The sequence below is a fragment of the Melanotaenia boesemani genome, chromosome 7, assembly GCF_017639745.1.
Source record: "Melanotaenia boesemani isolate fMelBoe1 chromosome 7, fMelBoe1.pri, whole genome shotgun sequence".
In the NCBI taxonomy this organism is placed as follows: Eukaryota; Metazoa; Chordata; class Actinopteri; order Atheriniformes; family Melanotaeniidae; genus Melanotaenia; species Melanotaenia boesemani.
In genome coordinates, this window is record NC_055688.1 from 32,398,925 (window position 1) to 32,417,361 (window position 18,437).

The 18,437-nt window shown below is 41.0% G+C and overlaps 1 protein-coding gene across 4 annotated transcripts in view; it reads left to right on the forward strand.

The window, feature by feature from the left end:
* Positions 1 to 18,437, forward strand: part of tenm2 (teneurin transmembrane protein 2) — a 210,893-nt gene that overhangs the window by 145,823 nt on the left and 46,633 nt on the right. For 3 of the 4 annotated variants that reach the window (XM_041990535.1, XM_041990534.1, XM_041990536.1), the window contains 2 exons: positions 732 to 938; positions 8,719 to 8,950. In XM_041990535.1, the coding sequence (XP_041846469.1) occupies positions 732 to 938; positions 8,719 to 8,950 (439 nt within the window). The remainder of the gene's footprint in view (positions 1 to 731; positions 939 to 8,718; positions 8,951 to 18,437) is intronic. The other variant, XM_041990537.1, reaches the window with a different exon arrangement.

Consider the following 18,437-nt stretch of genomic DNA (forward strand, 5'->3'; position numbering starts at 1 on the left):
TGTTGAAACCGTGGTTGGTTTTATGCTTTTATTAGCTGCTTCTCACCATAAATGATGCATTCTGGCTGTCTCCTTTCTTTGAATACAACCAAAGGTTAAGGTAATTACCAGCATATATTACTTTAAAATAAATAACAAGAATAATAATAATAATAATAATAATAATAATTAATAATAATAATAATAAGAAGAAGAAGAAGGAGGAGGAGGGCAAATCATCTGCACTGTGGCATTTCTCAAACTTGTCTCATTAATTAAATAGTGCAAAGTTGGTGTTTTCGGGTTCCCAAAACAGACTTAAGCAAATAAATCCCAACTTGTCACTGTGTGGACACGGCCTTCATTTAAATCACATTGGCTCTGAACAGTCAAAGCATCTGGGACCCCCTATACTCTTTCGGGGGCCCCTTTGGGAGTCCAGGGACCTCAGGTTGGAAACCACTGATTTAGTTGATTGAAATTGTGTATTTGAAAACCTACCATTCATCTCGATTCAATTCAACTGAGATTATCATCTTTAAATTTGAACAGTTACAGTAGAAAATGTCTTTTTCTGTAAGTTGGATGAAGATGACCCTTTGATGGATTGTGGCTTTTACTCATCAAAGATATACACATATCTCATTAAGCCCCCTCTTTGAGCTGGCTTCTGTATCATTGTCAGTCATCTGTTTTGTCTAACATCCCCTCTGTCCTTCTCTTTCCTCTCTTTCTACCCCTCCATCCTCCAGGTCGTCCACTCCCTCCAACCTCGTCCTCTACCCTGCTCCCTCCCTCCCTGCCTTCCTCTTCGTCCGTCCCCCATCACCCCTCCCCCGGTCCGTCTCCACCCATCAGGGAATGTCAGGTGCCCCTGCTGGAGAAAAACTCCACCCACTCTCACCTGGAGCCCCACCCGGATGACACATACTTGCTCCGAGCCCAGCCCTCCTCCACGGGTAAGCGAGCGCTCCATTCGAAAAACATCTTCTTAACCTTTCATATATTTTATATTGACATTAATATCTCATCCATCTCCTGGGTCACTGCATTACATCATCACACATCTGCCTCTTGATCTTATTTCATCATTATTCAGTAAAATGCCAACCAAATTCTCAATTCATTTAATGTCAGATCTGGTTTGGGCCTTGCCATTTTGTGTCTGCTTTTCTGCAATCTTCTGGAGTCAGCATTTGTTTGCAGGGCTGAAAAATCCAACCAAAGAGATATTTTTCTGTTATTTAAAATAATAGATTGAAATGAGACCATGCACAAATGGAGATTTAAGAGGAGTTTTTAATACACGTCACTCTGAGTAAAGACATGGCCATACTGGGAGAGAGTAAGCCACTTACTTATGACAGTATCATTTATTAGTATGTTTAAAATTTTTATACAAGTTTCCATTTCTTCATATCAAAGGATAATCCTGACAGGCATCTTGCATTTATTGTATTTTAAAAAGCCCAGTAAATTATTGAAATTGTAGGAGGAAAATTCAATCTGAAAGCATTCTCCGTGTCTAAGCTTGACTTCTCTTTTTGGCTTAGATGGCAGTTTTAAACAGACAATGGTTGGTTTGTTAACAGATCACATTATTAAATGTCACCCTCCCACCTTTGTAAGCTATTACCAGAAAAAAAACAATGATGCAAGTGAAAGCAAACCCACACACAGTTGGTGTGCTTATATTTACTTTTCATTTGACATTAATAATGCACCCGAAAGTGAAAGGTATGGGTTGATGAATTTTAAGTGCCAGCAGGAGGATCAATGTTGCAAAGACAAACTAGTTAGTTTCTCCAGCTCTAAGCTTTTTCTTTCATCACTCTATTCTCTTATGTTGGCTGTTACAGTCTCTATGTGCTTATATCAGCACCTCATAACTATTTTCTCCCCTACACATAAACACACATGCGTACATCTGCAGTGAGGAGTTTGTTCATTAGTATTTGCATTTATCCTCAACAACTGTGGGCCAACTTTCGGACCCTGTGTCCCGCTCTGCCTCCCTTTCCCGCTCTTCCCCTGTCTCTCCATTCCTCTGTGCATCTGCACTTGTAATCACCAGATATATTTAGCAGAGGCCTGATGGGAGGGGAGCGGGGTGGGCAGAGAAGTCCTAATGTGATTTTTGGTGGAATACAATCTATTGTTAATGGCGTTAGGCTCTCCTTTGATCCAGTATAAATCTTCATTAGGGAAGGCCCGGGTCCCAGGTTCAAGAGCAACGTGATTAGGAGGCTTTTAAAATGACGTTACATCAGCTTTCTAATTGGTTTACTGTTTGCTGGGGCAACATCAATCATTAGCCCAGTAACCGCACAGCAAATAAATTCACTCTGCGACTGACACCCTAATGGCAGACACTGGCAAAGAGGGAGAGTGAGGCTTGCAGGCACACTTTCTCTTCCTCTCATTCTTGTTCTTGTACACCCACACTTTCTGTTCTGGGGCTTCTTTCAGTCTCTGCCGAGCATGTACACGCAAACGGCGAGCAAGAGAGATGAAGACTGGGGGAAAAAAAAGGCAAGGAAAGAGCCACAAAGAGGCAAATGGGAGCAGAGATAGAGAAAGTCAAACTTTGACTTTTGAAGCTCATTAATGAGACATCTCGCATGCAAAAGAAATCAAAAAGGAGACAGAAGAGAGCATTCAAAGCACACCAGCAAAAATAGATGGAAAGAGAGACTGAAAGGGAGATAGAGAACAAGATGCATAGGAGTCAAAGAGGTAGAAGGCAAAGAAAAGTAAACTGATGAGAGCTTAGAGAGTGAAAGAGGGATTTTTGGATGAAGGGAAGACAACATTGAGATAAAATTGCAAATTGCCATCTTTCCCAGGCAGGACTGTTGATCTAATGGGTGCAGAAAGAGTCCTTGGCTTTTGGGCATCCATTAAAATCGACCTAAATGAGTTTAGAGTGGCAGTCTGGCACTGCATAAACATACCCAGGCATGTTGGAAGGCACAGAAACAGCTGTGAGCAAATAAAACACCTATAACCAGTGACTGGTTATGCATATGCTTTGAAAGTACATGCCTAGCTTACCGTGTGTCTGCTTTGGTCCTGTAGAGAGTAGATGCTGGGCAGGAAATGAACCTTACCAAGCCAGGCAGAAACTGACCACAGCGAGTTAATCCTCAGGAAGCTGCATGCTGTTTATGTCTTTGTGTGTTTGTGCTTGCATGCGCGTGTGTGTTCCTCTAAAGTGGTCCACCATTACCTAAGCAAACAGGTGGACAGACATGACTTGTGTTCCTAGTGAAGCATGACAGGTGAATGGGAACGGAACGTCGCTGCTGAGGATTGGCAGGGAATTGGTCTCCAAACGTTTATAAGGGAATACTGTCTGGCTCAGAGCACCTGTCTGGGAACGTTCCCTTGGAACGCCGGGGGGAGCTGAGACGGCCAAACGGAGCGTAGCAGAACGCTCCTGGAAAGAGCTAGCGTTAGCGCTGTCTCTGGCCATTCATTATGCATGGGGAACACTAAGCTATTTTTAGCCAGAGCCTTTTTCTAAAGTGGCTAGCTATCTGCTGCCAGGGAAGCCACCTAAAGTCACTGCCGAAGCAATGAATGTTTAATGGCTTTGTTGAAACAAATCTACAGAAACAAAGGCAAAACAAAAATGCATCCCTCCTTCTCCACTAATGTTATTCTTCCTAATGGTGCTTATGTAAGGGTGACATTTGCGTAACGGTGGGATGATTTTGCCAGTTTGTGTGTGTGTGTGTGTGTCTGTGTGTGTGGTTAAAATGCACGCATGCATTTCTGCTTGTGGAGAGTGTTTGTTTTTGGCTGAATTTGATGACTCTTCTCTAGCGGATTATTGCCTCCTAATTAGACAGAGATGACTAGCCAAGGCAGAGGCGTAGTGTGTGTGTCTGCATGTGTGTGTGTGTGTGTGTGTGTGTTTCTGCACATGTAAATGTATGTCTTTAACTTTATCTATTTTTTGTGTCTGTATGTTATTGTATGCTCCTCTGTGTGCAATAAAAACTCATGTGAGAATTAAGGCCCTTTGTCAGTGTTTCTGAGGTTTCACCTCGAGCTCTCCTTCCATGCTCATCCTCTCAGCTCTGAGAAGAATGACAAATGAGGGGTGTGTGACATTCTAAGACAGAGGACATGTGAAGCAGCAGCTCATGGGACTACACCACCTGAAATCACAGGGTGCATAGCGATTAACACTGAGAGGAGGTGCATGAAAAACAGTGAAGGCCGGGGCTGCAGTTTGAACAAAAGAAAGACAGATCCAGAAGCAGTGTGAAGTAAAAAGATGGAGAGAGAGACAAGGGAGAAGGAAGGGGGGAGGGTAAAGCGAGAAATAGAAAGGGGGTAAGGGATATGATCCTTTTTTAACTGCTGAATGGGCATTTTTGTGCTACACACACACACAAAGCTCACATAGATGCACATCCTGCCCTGTGACTTTTCTCTGTCAACCACAGAAAATGTCAATAAACAGTTTGCTCATCCAGGGCTGCAAAACAAACTGCCTTGGTTGGTTCCTGCTGCCAGTTGGCCACACACTCGCACACAAACTCACACTGTGAGATTAATATGGTGTAGCGAGCCCCAGCCTCACACTAACATGTGTGTGTTTTACAGGAGAGGCAGGTTAGCAGACAGGCTCATGCTCTTCTGCCGAGCAAGGCTTCACTGAATTGGTGAGCATAATGGACTTCCAGGGATTAGCCTGAGCCAAACCAACCAGCTTACAGCTATAGTCCCCCCCTTCTCCAGTCGCCGGAGACCACAGGCAGAATAAAGTGGGTCAGGCTTCAGCAGCAGTCGGAGGGGCTCTACGCCTCTCCACAAAAGGTTCCTGTGACAACAAAACAGAGGGGCTGTTGAGAAAATCTTTTCATGATCGGTGTTTACTCACCAGCGAGTGGCAGAGAGAGGAAAAAAAGAAGAGAAGATAAACTGGAATAAAGTGTGATCTGCTTGGCTGCTCGCTAATTGCTCTATTTCCTTGTTGCATGTTTTGTGTTTTTTATCAGACTGGCTTCCTGGTGAAACAGTTATTCTTATTAGCCTACCTCCAGATTGGACTGGAGCACTCGGTCATTTCATCTGACTTAGTCTCCTTTCTTAATTTATGAGACTAATTAAGTCACACTGTTATTGTGCTCTGCATCTGTTCCAAAGGTTAGTCAGATTTGAGCTTCTGTGGCCAAAACAAGCTGCAGTTTAATTTAGTACTTGTCAACATATGCTGTGTAAAAAATGGCCTTCCACTTGGAGTTTGCTCCCCAGGCTGATATGCTTTTCAATATATCTGTGTTTCCTCGGCAAGCTGTAGGGTTTTTTGTTTTTGTTTTTTTTTTATTAATGTGAAGTGTACATGAGGACAAATCTCTTTGACATATATCTCTTATGGTGTTGCAAAAGAAAAAAAAGAAAGCAGTTTGTCTCTGATCATAAATATTTTGCAGCATGTTGAAAGATTCTTTTTTTCTTTTTCGTCTACTAAATTTTTAACCAGATATTTCTGCAATACTATTTTTCTATAATAATAATGAAAGAGCAGCGAGTCATTAAAAACAAAGTAGTGATTTAATGAAGAATAAAATAAACTATTTAATTCTACTGTGTTGCAATACAGTGCATGACGAAGTTGAGAAGCACAGAATTGCAGACAATCCTTTTTATAGAATTTATATTTTTTGTTAATAGAATTGGCTATTCAGTGGTAGATGATAGATTTTTTTTTTCTTTTTGAGTCATTAAGCAACAACTCAGTGTGATCGATCAAGTCTTTGTCCTTGTGCAACAAAAAAGTGGCTGGATATTTCTCTCCTAGTGGAGTAGGGTGTCTACAAAACAACATACACATGCTACATAAACCAACAAAAAAATAACCATAACTGAAAAGACTTCAAGCCATTATTTCTATATGAGATACACAAAAGATTATTCATCTGAATTTAAATTAAAGAAATATTCTAGAGGGCTGCACAGTGGTGTGGTGGATAGCACCGCAGCCTTACAACAAGAAGGTCGCTGGTTCGGGCCTCGGCTGGGGGGAGGTTCAAACCTGGGGGGTGGTGGCCTTTCTGTGTGGAGTTTGCATGTTCTCCCCATGTGTGCGTGGGTTCTCTCCAGCTTCCTCCCACTGTCCAAAGACATGCATGTTAGGTTAACTGGTCACTCTAAATTCTCCCTAGGTGTGAGTGTGTGTGTAAATGGTTGTCCATATATATCTATGCTGGCCCTGCGATGGACTGGTGACCTGTCCAGGGTGTACCCTGGCTCCAGCTTACCTGTAATGAACTAAGCGGTCAAGATAACAAATGAATGAAATATTCTATATTTATGGTAGAATAGGAGCAAAGACAAGAGGCATTCCATTTTTGTATGCAGATTTAAACATCTGAGACAAGTATGTATGCATTGGTGTGTCTGTTTTTATTTTTGCACCGGTGGGACTGAGTCCATGCCTGCATGGGAGTGTGCAAACCTTTTTATACGGCTCTTTGTTGTGTGCATTGTTTCCACATAAATGTATTTATGCAGATAGAGCGTAGTGGGTGTCGCTGTTTTTCACATTTATAGAAGCATTGCAAGGAGGAGAAGTCAGGTCAGATTTATTTATAAAAAGCTTCTAAATGAGAGTTTATCTCAAAGCGCTTGTCATCTTAGGAAAGGACAAACAAAATGCAAATAAACACAAGATGAAAGAAAGGGAAGCAATCCTCATGACAAAATGACTCTTTACAGGAAGGAGGAGGGTGCAACCGCATGTAACAGTTTACTGCATATGTCAATTTACATTCTGCATGTATGATGCAAGAGTTGAATCTTTCCTGCAGGTGTGTAACTGCATGTATGTTTGCATAATGTGAGAGTGCGCATGCATGTACATGTATTATTTTCTCCCAAGAGGATCTTTGCATGTTCAAACAGATGTTTTGTGCCTCTCCCATGTAGCAGAGGTCTGGCCCCCATCTTTCTCTTGACTTCTTCCCCTCTTCCCCTCTTCTCTCCTTTCATAAGCATCTGTTCTTCATGGCCATCTTGGTGACACCTGCGTCCCAGTGGTACAGCAGGGGAATCAGGTCATGTTGCAAACTGGTTGCCATTACAGCTGCAGTTGGAAGGGCACTTACTGCCCCCTATCTACTCTTAGCACCCATCTGACTGAAAAAGAAAAGCTGCATCATAAATGCTTTACATTCCTGGATTGCTATAATATATGCTTCCTAGAAGCATCATGATATCAAAGCAGAAAAGCATTCAGGAGAGTGTAACACATCCACACATCTCTCTTCCCCTCACACAATGTTTCTTTTCTTGTCTAATTCAAGTAAAGATGACAAATGGAGGAGGGCAAGTGTGATCACGCAGTTTGACAAAGCAGTTGCTTTGTTGTTTTCACCCCACACGTATGTGTGCATATGTGCACATACTTAAACCTTTGATCAGTACAAGGAAGGAAATGTGCAAACAAAGATTTCTACACTTGGAAGTGTAAAATAAAAATGAAAGTGCAATCTGAAGCATCCCAAAAATTAAAAGCAAAAACATAACTAAAGAGCTTTGAAACCAAACATTACATTACTGCATCCGTGTCTATTGCACTAATGTAACATCTCTGTTCAGACAGCAGTTGCATAAAGCCATGGACGCTTTGTGATGACACTCGAAAACATTTTTCCTTCCCCAAGGCAGAGCCGAGACAGCATTCTCAGCCTCATTTTGTTTGTCTGTCTGTTTGTGCTAGCATAATTGTGCAAATTCTAAGAAGCCACATTTCATGAAACATAACGGAAAGGTGTAGCATTAGTAAAATCTAGACCCCAGTACAATCCGGCACAGGTCTGGATTATTTTAAAAGTCAAGATAAGATATTTGCATAGATGGAGGATGCTCTTGTACTCATATTAAATATGCAGCTTTTGATTTTTTTTTTTTTTTCATTAGCTGTTCAGTGAGTACTTGCAAATGGTAGTGTTTAAAGAAAAAGGTTGCTAATCCCCAAGAATGATGCAATTGTGTGTGACTCTTCTATGCTGCATAGTATAGTGTGGTTTATTGATTTTACTAAACAAACCACACATGCCATGCACATACGTATGATGAAGATGGGCTCAATCCCCCACCGGTTCACAGACAGAGAGAGAGGGAGAAAGGTGATGTGTGAATGGGTGTTCTTGTCTGAGTCATGCCGGTTTGTTTTTTAGCTCTCTCACTCAAGAGTCCATTAGCTCATTGTTGGAGGGGCTGCTATTGGATTCTGGCTGACACGTTCCCTCAAGTCTGAGAGCAAGCGATGAGGGCGCATGCTGTGCTGAGTGCTCTAATATCGCTCACACACACACACACCTTCACTTAGATGTGACAAAGAAAACTGGATACAAAATATACTGGAAAAGAGAAACATGAGTGAAAGACCTTGCAAATAAGGAAGATGGACAAAATGTGGAAAATGTTGCATAAAATGTAAAAAGCTTTTGGGTGTGTACAGAGCTGGAGTTCCCTCTGAGATAAGTTATCGGTCATTTGGAAAATGTGACACTGAAATGAATGACTGCTGAACATAATGGAGTGGTAATGATGTTATTTGCTGGCTGAGGAGCTTTACTTTTGATTTACTGAAAAATAAATGAAGAATATCAAATAACATTTCTGTTCTACTTTTGAATTGGTTACATTGGAATTAAATCCTTGATTCCTGTGAAAATATATTTAACTAAAAAGTTTGTTTTTATGCTTGTTTTCTTCTAGGGGCTGCCAACCACCACAGTCAGTCCACACTACGGCCTCCACTGCCCCCTCCACACAACCACCAGACCTTGTCCCACCAGTCTGCCAACAGCCTGAACAGAAACACCCTCAGAGGGGGGCGTAACCCCATTCACGCCCCGGCTCCAGGCACCGGAGATGGGCCAACCACCCCTGAGTCAGTCCAGTTACAAGACAGCTGGGTCCTCAACAGCAACGTCCCGCTGGAGACTAGGTCAGAAGAGCCATGTTTTTTTTTTCTGCTTTTACACTTGACATGTTACCATTTGAATTGTTATCTGTAAACATTTGCAATAATCAAATCAGTGGAAAGAGCCTCAAATAATAAGAAGTAAGGAATCAAAAGTCCAGAGCCATGCTGCTTCAACAACATTCCTGCAACCGCTGTAATTGTGGAATTATGAGAAAGAGCAAAAGAGCTGTTAAGTAAATAGCAATAAAAAAGATTTGCACATTCACTCATGCTAACATAAAACATGTTGCACTAAATATTTAAATACAAGCTCAAAAAGGAACCTTACAAAGACAAAGAACATTAGCGACCTTGCAAGTACTGTGACTGATAACCTAACTTTTATCATGCTCGCTAATGCTGCATCCCCTGAAAGCCGGGACTCAGAGCTGGGAATGACTTCATGACTGAGTAGACCATGTTCCAGCTGCAAGTTAGAAACCAACTGGTTTTATATTGTGTGTATAGTCTTGGCTGGCCATTTTAGGAATATAAGTTGCTAACAATGCATTACTTTGTATTTTGTGCATACAAACACAATAGCAATATGTTCATTTAGTCTGGACAGTACTTATCCATGTTTGCGGCTGATTTAATGAGAAGCAAACTGACAGAAGCGCTAATAAAGCTAGTTGTTTTTTGTTTGTTTGTTTCTTTGACTTTTTTTTCTGTCGTTTTTTTAGTTTGTTTTTCTTTTTTCTTATTTTTTCTTTAAAAAAAGTTGAGTTTTGAGGTCAAGACTTTTGGGGTTCTTCCAACTTAGAAAATCCAACCTTGATGGGCTTTTTCCAGTTGATTTGCCATCTTAGGAGCTCAGAAAATACAACAACAAATTACTGATAGACAAACTGTTAAATTCAACATTATCCTGCCAGACATACAAGTTTCTGTTTTTCCTTGTTGTTAACTTGCTGTATTTTGTTGAGTGTATCCCTTTGTGTATTTTGTTTACTTTACTTCCTGTATTTGTCACACCGGCTTCTTGTTTGTTATTTAGTCCCTCAGTGTTTAAACTCCTAATTTTCCTTTGTCCTTTGCCAGTTCATTGTATTATCTTGTCATGTCAGTCCCCATTGTTATTTGTCAGCGATGAAGAAAGCAAAACTTTCTAAACCACTAAATCAGTATGAAACAATTGTCTTGAAATGGTTCATAGTTATGAAGCGTTTGGCAGGAAAGTGATAACTATATATATATATATATATATATAGACATACAGTATATATATATATATATGCATTACATTGCCACAAGTATTGGCTCACCTGCCTTGACTGTCTCGTGACATTAATAGACATCCCATTCTTAATCAAATGAGTTCAATATGACATTGGACCACTCTTTGCAGCTAGGCACACTGGACAACTCAGTGACTGTGTAGTATGAGGAATGAGGAGTGATCAAAGATGAGTGTCATTGTGCAAAAGCAACCACACCTCTACAGAGGCTAGAGGCAGACCAGGGCGGCCCTGAGACCGGGGTTATCAGCAGCAATCCTGGAGCACGAACCACAACCACCCCATCATTAAGACCACTCCTGACCCACCCAAAGGGCTGCAGAGGAAGGCCCCAGCCAGAGCCCCCCTTGGTCAAGATCAGCTGCCACTGACCCTGCCAGGCACTGGCCATCCAGGGTGGCCAGAGCACAGGGCCCAGGACCCAGAAGCAGAAGAAGAAGAAGAAGAAATTTCACGACTGGACTTGTTGCTTATGTGTCATCCTATCACAGTACCACGCTTGAATTCACTGAGCTCCTTAAAGAGCTACTGATTCCTTCACAAATGTTTGCAGAAACAGTCTGCATGCCTTGGTGCTTGATTTTTATACACCTGTGGCCATGAAAGTAAGCCCTACACTGTCTTTGCTACATTAGTCAGACTTTGCCTCAGAGCAACCCACTACTAAATCTAGTTTTAATGGTTTGGCAAAGAAATTAAGCATGCAATCTATAAATGCTGTGAGAAAGCTCGCAAATATTTTTCTTTACATACACCTAATGCCAGTTTTACTCATTGTATAACTAATTGTCTCATAATTAATTCATTTTATTATCAATTCTTATGTTACAACTTTTACAAATACCCAAGAGTTTGATCTGTTTTGATAGTGTCCAAGGCAGAGAGTAGCATGAATAATGAGGATCTCGGGTTAAGAAGAAAAGCAAAAGGCCTCACTTTTGCAGTTGAACAGCTCAGCTAATATGTCTCTAAGAGACCAGCATATATTTTTTTAACACACAGCATAATCTTTAAATGATTCATCTATGCATTCTTGTTCACTGAGCAACATCCAGCACCCACCCATTTAAAAAGAAAATTGCTCTGAGTGTGTCACTCAAATGCACTCTTTCCCTCATCACAAAGCATGACACAAAACAGCTACATGTATCAAAGCTATTATGCATGCAACATGGAGTGAACTGGCAGGAAATAAAAACCATTTCACACATGCTACACATGTGCTTTTGCCAGTACACAAAGAACACTTACCAGGCAAACAGAGTATTCATGCAGGGCATTACTATTCATGAAGCATGCAGTGAGAGGGACGCTGCCTACATCCTTGCTAGCTGTTCGCGCAGCCGCTCTCTGAGCATTTACTCTGCAAGCTAAAGTTGTGTTTGTCCTGCTGGGCTCTGGAGCTTCCAGCTCAGATGGGCCCAGATAAGCTCCCTGGAGTTCTGGCCCTGTGCAGTATTTATGAGACTGAGCCATGTTTAATTCAGTCCCACTGATATCAGGTCTATACTCAAACTCTTCTGAAGTATTGTGTTGGTATGCTTCATGGGTAAAAGGCAGTGTTGAACAAGAATACCAACACCATACTTGAATTTTTATATTTATATATTAACTTGAGTTACCATAGTGACATGTAAATTATTTAAAGATGCAGAGATCTTTGGTGAAACCAAACTAAATCATAAATCCTCTTCCCGAGGGTGTATATAATTGCCGTCTTTACAAATTTAAATGAACAGTCACATTGTTGAGGGCTCTGCGGTGCCAGTATTTGGTCATGTTCAGGTGTTAGGGCTGGGCATGGCTCAGTGCCTAAATGAAGCTGAATGGAGCCCAGAACGGTACACCCTCTGTCTCAGATTGCGCCTCCTGCTCTGGTCATGGCTGTGGTGGAGGGAGGGTGGGCTAACTTGTGACTGGGTCAAAGCCAGCAAGGCAGAGCCAAAGAGCCACACCACCCCTGTGCTGACAGAGGGTGGCCTCCATCTCATTATAATCTGCAGCTATAGGAAGAGATGAGCAACCTGTTCATGTGAGGGAGTCAGTGTGTGATTGAGTACATTTGTGTTTACTGTGTGATTACATCCAAGCATGCATGCTCTCGGCAGCTGCCACTGCTCCCCATTGTGATTATATGTAAATCTTGGCATTTGTTGTCCACTCGTTATTGTAAATGTGCGTGCACGCCTGTGTGTGTATTTTGGCTTGACCCAATAGTGTGACAGTGCTGAGAGGATGAAGATTGATCACCTAAGAACACCCTGGGGCTTAGATGACTGGCAGAGAAGGAGAGAGATAGAAATAGACGACTGTGGGGGGGTGCAGTGACACAGCAGAGAAATATAAGGCAGGGTGGGGAAGGTGGAAAGAAATGGTTTACGATAGAAGAGGGAGAGGAGAAAGAGTGGGAGAGAGGTGATTGAAGGAGATTGTTTTGGGGAGGGTGTGTGAGAGAAGATAGAAAGGCGGAGGAGGGAGATTGGGGCCCCTGGAACATGGATACATTTACTGGTGTGAGATAAATGACTATAGATGGCTGCTGTCACTGTGTGCGTAAGTGCAAGAAATAGAGTAAAAGAATGCATCTCTGTGCATGAAAACAAGTACGCATATGTGTACATGTGTTGCAGGATTTCATGAGAAAGCAGCTGATTTCCAATCGGCCCCTTGGAGCCTTGGTGATGCCAGGTTCAATCTTTCTCTGTGATCTCAGGACATTCCCCTGCAGCCCCTGCCCACTCTGCTGTAGGCCAAAGCTCTAAGGGAAAAAAATAAAATCACTAAAAAGGCTGCAGCATCTCAATTTATCTAGAAAGAACAGCAGAGGATGAGGTGGGTTAGGGAGAATTGGGAGGGGGTTACAGGTTACTTTCAAATGCATTGCTGTGGGGACAGATAGAAAATGCAACCTGTGGGAATGACAGAGAAAAAGATTCATTCTCAGCTCTGCAAACACTAGTGTAATGTGCAGTCATTACTACACATTGTATTATGCAGGGTTTAATAATTATATGAACTTGCATTCACACAGTATAGACTTTAAAAATTGCATTCATCATTTTTTACGCAAAGCTACTTCTCTAATGATCTTTATTTAACTTTGCACTCTGTTGTTTCAGCTGTTCATTGCAAAGATGAAGTAAACACAAAAATGTACATGTTTATTCACACCAGTCAGGAGCTATTACAGCTTGAGGCCAAAGTCAATCCAACAACAGTACCTTGAAATTCCCCCTATGTTAAAGAAAAAAATCAAAACATTTCTGGTTTCAGTTTTTCTCATTCAGAAATCTTGTCTTTAGTCAATGTAGTCTCAGTTATTAAATTTAATTGTGTTGATGGTTATTTGTCAGCTGGAAAACAAGCTGATTAGCTACAGTGATCATTTTATAAACTGACGAGTTGCCTCTGAGGGGTTTTGGACAGTAATGGAACTGGGTAGCTGGTCAGGCTGGTCATGTCAGCAATAAAACTGGTAACCTGCTTGTCTAACAGCTGCTCAACCTGAGATGGTCATGCTGATGAAAAAACAGCTGGTTAGTGGGCCACTGTATATACTAAACAGAGGAATAGTATTACAAACGTGAAATGTAGATAAAAGTGGAATATATAGTTCTAAATGTATATTTCTTCTATCCGTTATGTTAAATTGGTGAGAAAATGTATGTGCATTTGTTATGCATTGATTATAAAACATCAATTTTAGCTATGAAAATTACACTGAATCCTTTTGCACTAAGAATAAACCCATGAAAGAAGACAGAAAGTAAAGTTTGGAGATATATTTGTCTAATAAATCTGTAATGAAAGTAGTTGCAGAAAAAAAATAACTAGGTATATAAATTGATAGGTTTCCTGTTTCAATCTCAGATGTGGCCCTGCCTATGTGGAGTTTACATGTTTTTCCCATGTGTATGTGGTTTCTCTTTGGGTCTTCTGGCTTCCCTACCATCCAAAATGACGATTATCAGGTGTGAGATGGACTGTAGTGATGTGTGATTTTCAAACGGGCTGGCTTCAACAGCCGATTCTTTGTAGTGAATGAGAAGAGACGACTCCCACTGGAGGGGAGCCAAGCTTTCAAAAGGGGCGAAATTTTAAAAGGCACGCCATGCGGCCATTTACAAGTGAGGAAAGACTGATCATATGAGTCTTGTGGAATAGGCCAGGCACACAGTGACAGAGGGAGATGGCAAGCTGGATTTAAAGTGCTTCAAGTAAAACTTAAAAGAAAAAAAGTATTGCATTACATTACCATTTCCTGCTATAATAAAGCATTTTATCATTAAGTCTTTGTCCTTTATTTATTTGATTTGTTTGTTGTAGTTTAACAAACAGTTGTTCATTTAAAGGTTTGATTAAAAATATTAGATAACTATATTTTTTTTAACAAAATGCATAAAAAATAATGCTTTTATGAAAAAAAAATCAATAAAAATTGCTCACCAATACAAAACCCATTCATAATTGCTAAATTAGGCTAAAATAGTAGCTCTATGTGATATTAAATGAACAGCCGTTTGGGAGCTCTTCTAAGCCATCCAAATCAAGAGGGCCGAATTAGTGAAAAGAGAGGAAATTCCCATCACTAATGGACTGGAGACCTGCTAAGGGTGTACCCTAACTCTTACCTGACAGCAGCTCAGATTATCTTCATCAAATGCCACAAATGCATAAGGAAAACATGCTAAATCTACATAGAAAGGCCCCAGCTGAGACTAAATCCAGGGACTTACAGTCTTATATACACATCAATAATACTGTTTCTTTTTTGTGTTAGTGTACTTATTAAGACTATTTCATTGCCTTTTTTTAATTTTTTGGAATTGCAAACACGCAAATGAACCTCCATGCTCTTGCCTAATAGGACCTGTGATAGTCTCCATTCCCCCAAGACCCTAAGCTGGATTAAGTGGGTATAAAAAAAAACTTCATGTCCATTATGAAAGCAACCCTCTGTAAATGAAGGCCCATTGTATTGTATCCTTCTGCAGATTTTTCTTTTCCTACTATTACAGCAGGTAGCAATTCTCACAACACAGTGGCTGAGCATCTTCCCCTCCCCAAGAGCTTTTTGTTTCATTCTCAGATCTGCCTGTTTTCATGTCACCCCCATACTGAGTCGACCTCTGTTAATTGTTCTCCACATCTGATGGTGATTCTCAGACTGCTATCCTAAGCAGCCACATGTTTGTGAGAGCTGAGAAAATTAACCGTGTGTGAGTCTGTGTGTGTGGGCGTGCAAGAGCGTGTGTATTTGTTCACTCAAGGGGAATGCGAGCTCTGACTTCCTGCTAATTACCCAGCATGCTCTCTGTTCTGTGGTTAATTGTCCAGGTCTTCTCTTCTCTCAATGGGGAATGGTGTTGGAATGGAGAGAAAAAACATCTTCTCTTTGCTTGTCTTCTTATCTATAGCCTTCATCTCCATCCTCTACCCTTTCCTTGTGTCACTTTTTGTTCGGCGAGGATGCAAATGAAACATTTGGTTGCACATACAGGGCAAGCGGATGAAAGAAAAACCCACATAAATTTCTACTGTTTGTGCGTGGGTGGGCGCTTATGTCTAAGTGTAAATGTGTGTCAGTGCATGAGTTAATTTTTGCTTGCTGTGTGTGTATGTGCGCACATGCGAGTAGATGCAATGACAGCAAGGTAGCAGTGGCTGAGGAGTAGGGGGGAAAGGGATCTCTGTCAGTTCTCTCTAATTATGTATGACATTTCCAAGCTGGACCACTGTCAAAAATCCCATAATATTCACATACAAATGCACAAACCCACACGTCAGCACACACACACACCAGTTTAATGATACACAGTTGTGATTGCTGGCTGCCTGCTATGATAGAACCCCTCCATAGCCATCCACAACATAAATCAATGTCAATTACCTCCCCAGAGCACATTAGACACTTTCCATTCCTACTTGTAATTAGTGCGGCCCATAGACATATTCCCTTCCCACCCGAGCTCACAGTGGAGCGTCTGCACACAAACAACAAAGCTGGGGACTGAAATGATTTCAACGAGCAAGTTCAAATGCATACCAGCACATCAAATCATATGCATTGTGTTGTACAGAACGTAAGCGATTCACCAGCTCACTCTGGCACATTAGGAGTATTGTAATTAATTAGCGCTGGCCCTGCCATCACAGAGTGCTTCAGCGACTGTGAAAATGAGTTCGAGCTGACACATGCTGCTTGACCTTGGAGAGTGTGTGTGTTTTTGCGCATACACACATATGTGCATTTTTGCATTTGGCAGCTTATAGGTTCATGCATGCATAATAAAACTGATGGTGGTGACACTAAGAGCATGGTATTTTTAGACAATAACATCATATTTTCTTGTGTGCCATCTCCTTGTGCTCTTTCAGCCTCTGTCTGTGTGTGCCCACCCCATGCAGCTTACCTGACAGGTAAAGGGAGAGAAAATGGGGGTGGAAAAGAGAAGATTCCAGCAGGACAGAAGTCCAACAATCAGTGGTATAAAATGGAAAGAGGCAGAGACAGAAAAAAGAGAAGCACAGTCTGGCTGAATAATTGATAGAGTTGAGCAGTGCTCCCAAAACAAATCTTCATGCTCTGAGCCTATTACCTGTTTTTACCAGCTGCTTGTAGACTTGCAGACACATGTAAAGACATACTCTTATGAAACAGCAGTGATTAAAGGCATCAAAATGATAGAGGACCTCAAAGCACAGTTAAGCACTTAAAAAAACCCATCTAATTCTGCAAAAATGGTGGGTTATTACTGCTCCTTCTAGACAAGTATGACTAAAACTGACAAGGGGGCTACAGAATAAAGACGACAGTCCTGACACATGTGTGCAGACATGAGTCACATGTCTTGGACTGGAGGCGAAGACATTCAGCTCAACTTGACAGACTTGTGGATGGCAATGTTTATACTTGAAATAACTTGATTTCTCATGAATCCTGCAGATTTAAAAAAAAAGTGTTATGTAAGAAAGTTCAATAAGATTTTATAGCCTTGTCCATATATCTTAAAGCAGGTAATATCTGAGCAAGAACTTTCTTTCTGTCTCTTATTAAATTACAAGCAGTTCTTGACTTGGAAAAAGAAGACCCATTAGATTTCCAGTGGTACTTTTAAATGGATTTAGATTTTGATCGGCACTTTCACTTACTATTCAATTTACAATTACTAGTTATCCCACCTCATCCCTAACACTAATATCTGCATTTGTTTTCAGTGGGGAAGGGTACCATTCATGCAGTATTATCCTTACTAAGATCACCACTTAAATCTAATCAATTATTCCTTATTCCATTTCTGATATTTCCTTAAAAATTTTATCAAAATCTGTCCATACCTTTTTAAGTTATCTTGCTAACAGACAGACAGATCAACACTGTCGAATACATGACCTCCGCCTTGGCAGAGGTAATTATTAAAGACTGCTGGTGAAAATGAAGCCTACATCAGTAATTTATGATCAGATTTTAAGTTTTAAAGCAACACTACTTTCCAACCTTAAAACTCTGTGCTTCTGGCTCGTTTTAATACCACACTGACATTCAATATGTACATTCCTGGATACGTCATTGCCCTGAAGCATCCTGAAGCTGAGAAACCACACTCCACGACTTTCTTTGACAACTGGAGCATATGACAACTGCGTTTTGGTTTATCACATGCCAGCAACCAACGTGCAGGATTGCAGATTCAGCAAAAACATACAATAGGACGTTGTCAGAGGAAGTAAGGAGAAAAACGACAGTGACAGAGCAAGAGATAAGACAAGAGTTAACATGGACTGACTTGGATGGTGACTTTGATGCTCAGAGAAGAGACTGGATGCAAGATGCTGAATTAGGGATAGACAAATTGTGAAAATTTACCAAAGTTCAGTAGTACTGTTTTAAGGTTTAATTGTCTAGGTTAGTAGGTTTAAAGAGGCTAAATCCTCCGTTTTCAGTTTTAAATACAAATGTTTACTGGGTTAAGCACTTGGAGGCTCTGAAGCTGACAGGAGCACCTACCTGAAGCTGATATTTTGTGAAGGTTACACCAGTAATGAACATTATTAATCCATTAAATATGGCAACCTGCCTAATACCATGGCTGCGGGCATCATGCTCTAGCTCCATTTGAGGAACTGAAGACGTGCAATACATTTTCCTCTTCTTTTCAGTACTCACTCCCAAGGTCAGAAAATTCACAAAGATAGAAGTAGAAAGATATTCTCCCCTCCACACTCAATTA